The 5,796-nt window shown below is 35.2% G+C and overlaps 1 protein-coding gene across 1 annotated transcript; it reads left to right on the top strand.

Annotated features, from left to right (window-relative positions):
• Positions 1–1,422: 1,422 nt before the first annotated feature.
• LOC137079139 (uncharacterized) lies at positions 1,423–1,827 on the top strand. Its single transcript, XM_067447104.1, has one exon. The coding sequence runs from the start codon at positions 1,423–1,425 to the stop codon at positions 1,825–1,827; it is 405 nt and encodes a 134-aa protein (XP_067303205.1).
• Positions 1,828–5,796: the final 3,969 nt, after the last annotated feature.

Here is a 5,796-nt window from a genome sequence, read left to right as displayed (position 1 = left end):
ATTATGACTTTGTGATAATTGACTAAATTCCCTTTTATGTAATAGTATACAGTAGGGGTGGGAATCTTTTACCATCTCACGATTTAATTCGATTCCGAATTTTGAGGCCAGGATTCGATTCATAATCAATTTTCGATTCAAAAAGATTTTCGATTAAAAACGATTTGATTTTGAAAATATCAAAATCAAATCCGCACCCGCCCAGACCCGTTAATATTTGGCCCATTACCTGACCCGTGCCCGTGATAAATCACAATGCTAAAATCATTCAAATTAAAATGCTTTATTTTTTATCTTGCACCTCTCAACATCAACAGCGTCATGAATGGGCTAATTTAGAGGCTCTGCCTTTAAAGACTCGTTGTCAACTATTTCATATACTCCAATCACCAACTTTACTCACACATAATAAAACGTAAACATTACTCAATGTCAAATCCAGGTCTGGTGATCTCTCATCCTTATATGCCTCCGAGCTCCCTCTTAGGACTCGGTGTGGCTCGCAGGTGACGCTCATTCCCAATCACGCCCCGGTCTTGCTCACTCTCTCGCTCGTCCACCTCGCCACAGAAATATTGCACATATTTTTTATCCGCCCGCATCCCCGCCCATGATTTCTGTAAATGTCACAATTTGCCACTTTTATGCCGTTGCAGGACATTTTGCTAGTTACAAAATGGAGAAGAACACCCAGCTGATTTTATTAATTTATTAAATCGATTCTTGGACATTTCAGATCGATTCTGAATCGTTGCAAATGAGAATCTAGATTCTTCTGTGAATCGATTTTTTGGCACACCCCTAGTATACAGTGTCATAATTTAGCATTTTTGTCCTTTTCGCCGTCATGTATAATTGAATAAATTCAAAAATATTTTTTGTCCATTATGACTGTGTTAATTGAATAAACTAACTTTTATGTAATAGTATACACTGTCTGTATTTAGATTTGTTTTCCATTTTGACCTTATGTAATAATTGAATAAATTCACTTTAATTTAATTGTATACTCTGTCGTAATTTGGGCTTTTTGTCCATTTTGACCTTATGTAATAATTGAATAAATTCACTTTTATGTAATATACACTAATAATTGATTTTTTTGTGTCCATTATGACTTTGATAATTGAATAAATTCACTTTTATGTAATAGTATACACCATCGTAATTAGATTTTTTTTGTCCATTATGACTTTTTATGATAATTGAATAAATTCACTTTTATGTAATAGTATACACCGTCATAATTTTGCTTTTTTTTGTCCATTTCGCCGTCATGTATAATTGAATAAATTCCCTTTTATTTAATAGTACACAGTCGTATTTTTATTTTATTTTTGTCTATTTTGACTTTGTGATAATTGAATAATTGACTTTGTGAGAATTGAATAAATTCACTTTTATGTAATAGTATTCACTTCTATGCAGAGAATACTCATCTATTCTAGTGACCTGAGGGATCATGTCCATCAAGTCCTGCAAAAGCTCAGAGACCATCACCTTTATCTCAAGCTCGAGAAGTGCGAGTTCCACGTCTCCACTGTCCAGTTTCTTGGGGACATCATAGACAAACACAGAGTCAAGATGGAACAGAGGAAGGTGGACACCATTACCCATTGGCCTCCGCCCACTACCATCAAAGAGCTGCAGCGCTTCCTGGGATTCGCCAACTTCTACCGCCGTTTCATAAAGAATTACAGCCTGCTGAGCTCCTCACTCACCTCTCTGCTCCAGAACCGGCCCAAGTCTCTGTCCTGGACTCCATCGGCCACAGAGTCCTTCCACCAGCTGAAGAATGCCTTCCAGTCCGCTCCGTTCCTGGTATAGATCCTATGTATAATTGAATAAATTCACTTTTATGTAATAGTATACACTGTCGTAATTAGATTTTTTTGTTCTTTATAACTTTTTGTGATAATTGAATAAATTCACATTTATGTAATAGTATACATTGTCGTAATTAGATTTTTGTGTCCATTATGACTTTGTGATAATTGAATAAATTCACTTTAATGTAATAGTATACACTGTCGTAATTGTGGATTTTTGTCCATTTTGACCTTATGTAATAATTGAATAAATTCACTTGTATGAAATAATGCATTTTTCGTATTTAGATTTTTTGTCCATTATGACTTTTTGTGGTAATTGAATAAATTAGCTTTTATGTAATTGTATACACTGTCGTATTTAGATTTTTCTTCATGTTTGACTTTGTGATAATTGAAAAAATTAACTTTTATGTAATATTTTACACTGTCGTAATTAGATTTTTGTCCACTTTGACTGTGATAATTGAACAAATTCACTTTTATGTAATAGTATACACTGTCGTATTTTGATTTTTCTGTCCATTTTTACTTTCATATTTGAATAATTTCACTTTTATGTAATAGTATATACTGTCGTGATTTTGGATTTTTGTCCATTTTGACACCATGTATAATTGAATAAATTCACTTTTATGTAATAGTACATACTGTCGTATTTTGACTTTTTGTGATAATTGAATTTTAGATAATTGAATAAATTATATTTTATGTTATAGTATACAGCCATTTTTAGATTTCTTGTCCATTATGACTGTGATAATTGAATAAATTCACGTTTATGTAATAGTATACATTGTCGCAATTCGATTTTTTTGTCCATTTTGACTCTGATATTTTAATAAAATCACTATTATGTAATAGTATACACTGTCGTATTTAGATTTTTTGTGCATAATAACTGTGATCATTTAATAAATTCACATTTGTTATAGTATACACTCATAATTTGATGTTTTTGTCCACTTTGACTTTTTGTAATTGAATAAATTCACTTTTATGTAATAGTATACATAATTGCCTTATGTTCAGCTGAAAAAAGACATTCATACAGGTTTGAAACAACTTGAGGGTGAGTAAAGGATGACAGAATTTTCCTTTTAAAGTGAACCATCCCTTTAACCTTTTGTGATAATTGAATAAATCATTTTTATGTAATAGTATACACTGTTGTAATTTTAGTCCATTTTGACTGTGATAATTGCATAACATCACTTATGTATTAGTATACTGTCGTTAGTTTAATTTTTTGTCCATTTTGACTTTGTGATAATTGAAAAAATTCACTGTTATGTGATAGTATACACTGTCATAATTTTAGATTTTTGTCCATTTTGACTATCACATAACAGTGAATTTATCAAATTGTCACCAAGTCAAAATGGACACAAAATTCTAAATGACAACTCTATACTATTCCAAAAAAAATGAATTATTCAAGTATCACAGTGAATATGGACAAAAATAAATTATGACAGTGTATACTGTGATAATTGAATAAATTCCCTTTTATGTAATTGTACACAGTTGTAATATAGAATTTTTTGTCCATTTTGACTGTGATTTAAGGACAGCGTGTTCACTAGGCTGCGATGCTGTCAATTTAAAGGGGGGGGGGTGAAACACAGTTTCAGTCAATCTCATGTCAATCTTGAGTACCGTTAGAGTAGTATTTCATCCTTCACATCTCACGAAAAGTCTTTAGTTTTATTATATTTACAAAAGAAATATAGGCGATACCGAGTCTTTCCGGGGAAAAAAACGAGCGCCTGGAGGCGTATCGTGTAGGCGGAGCTAAAGAATGACGAGCGCGCAAAGGGATGACGTCCTCAAGCATGGAGAAACCCTTGCTATCGATCTCAGCTAATACAGATATGATCCGGAGGCTGAAATAAACTGAACAGGAGAAACAGCAACAGCAGGACGTCCGTCTCTGTGTTATGTACTGTATTTAGTGGCCTGTCAACATTTGTGTGTCTTTACTCGCAGTTTATGAGGACATGATTCGGTTTATGGACTATTGTATGCGACTAAACCTTAGCATTAGCAAGCAAAACGGTTTTGCATGTCAGACTAGTGTAACGTTATATATAGAACAACAATGGAGTCCGTTAGCGCATTTGAATGACGAAGCACGCAATCGTGTCGTTTACTGATGTTTACACACGCGACGAGCCAACAGCACAGACATTTGAAGCAGTTTTAATCACCGGCTGCTTCCAAAGCAGGACCGAACCTTTATCGCTGGGACCGCTCCGTCAAAAACACACTTCTTGGAGTGTGGAGATCCACTTTGCGATGCGACTGAAGCGATGTTGTGAAGCTTCGCGTCATTTCTGCGTTCAAATCGGTTCAAATGCAGCGCTCCCTTCCCAGAATGCTTTGCTGAAGCGTTGAAGTCGCTTGATGTCAAAGTGGAGGAATGAAGTGGAGCGCGGCGCGGACTATAACCGGCAGAAGTGTTCACGGACGACTGGATCTGCACCTGAGCGAGTGTTTATGGGCGGGCATTTCCTCTCTCGCTCTAGTCACGCGCACACGCACCCTACCGGGAGAAGAGCCCGTACGGCCCATACAAGGACCTTCCGCTCTTATTAACGTCAAGCCGAGCCATACTCAAAAAAAAACTCTCCGAAACTTGTGAGAAACCGGAAGTAGTATTTTTGACACAGAAATACTCCATCAAACGTCCAACATTAGTTTTTGAAACTTTGTCTATGTTTAGGATGGGAATCCAAGTCTTTAACAGTGTAAAAAGCTCAGTATGCATCAAACAGCATTTCACCCCCCCTTTAAGGTCTGCGTGCATCCAACACATGCCGATTTTACTTTAGACATAACCAACTGTGTTTATGTATACCTTGTGTGTATTTGACAGTTTTAACGCAGTAAGACGACTTACTTAGTAATCAAGTAATCAAGTGTTTGACAGGCGTTTAGTGTGCGCTCGGAAAAGCTCATGTTAAAACTGTGCATAAGCATGTGAATGAAATGTTTAACCCTCAAGGCTTTAAAACGCATGCAAATAATACACTTTCGTGATTGTGAATAACTATAGTGTTCCGTGAGATAACTCTACTACGAACGTGTGACTGATGTGAATGTGTGTTGCTTTGTTCAGTATATTTGGATGGAGGCAAATTACAGAATTAAAATAAATTAAATGCAATGTAATTTATTAAAATAAATGTAATTTCGCCAAATATCTTTTTTTTTTTGTTAAGCAACCTACTTCAGTGTAGCTAATATGTGACGATAACATTGTGCACTTAACACAGAGGATTTGAAGTTGTGACGATCGGGTGTGTGTGGACGGTTTGTTTTTAACAGCAGATCCAGTGACGTTAGAGCTGATCCGCGCATCTCTTGTTCCAAGTTACCCTGTCCAATATTTTTTGCTTCAGTAAAGGAGTAAATGCTTATGTCATGCCTGAGCTGAAGCTGAAACATGAAAGTTAAGTTGCACAACATAAATACAATGTTTAGGCATTATTGTTATTCATATCACTAGATTTTATATATGGCAATTGTTTAGTCTCACAGAATTAATGTATGTGATTTCAGCAATAAAACTTAATTTTTCTAAAAAGAAAACAAATTAGATGTTAATTTTTAGATCCCTGTCTTATTGTCTCATTTAGCAATAAAAGTAATTATCCCATTAATCGATCGGTTAAGTGCTAGATTAATCGATTACAAAAAGAATCAATAGCTGCAGACCTAGAGGAGATTGGAAAAGGAGAGCAGCTACTTTGTCTGCGGGACAAAGGTAACATCCCCTACAGGAGCCCTGCTTGTAAGGTCCAGGAGACATTGCGAACCTGGCTCTCTCTCAGATAGGAGTACCCGAATTTAGAATCAGACAGATAGGGATCTATGTCTCAACATTTTATTTTTAATTTCTCTTTACAACGGTTTTAATTGTCCTCATTTTATTTTAATTCTTACACATGGTATTCTTATTTCT

Source organism: Pseudorasbora parva, chromosome 6 (assembly GCF_024679245.1).
Source record: "Pseudorasbora parva isolate DD20220531a chromosome 6, ASM2467924v1, whole genome shotgun sequence".
Lineage (NCBI taxonomy): Eukaryota > Metazoa > Chordata > Actinopteri > Cypriniformes > Gobionidae > Pseudorasbora > Pseudorasbora parva.
The sequence above is the reverse complement of the archived record's forward strand: the minus strand, read 5'-3'. Positions and strand labels throughout refer to the sequence as shown.

Excerpts from the sequence above, each read along its gene's own strand:
- LOC137079139 (XM_067447104.1), top strand. The coding sequence starts at position 1,423 with ATGCAGAGAATACTCATCTATTCTAGTGACCTGAGGGATCATGTCCAT.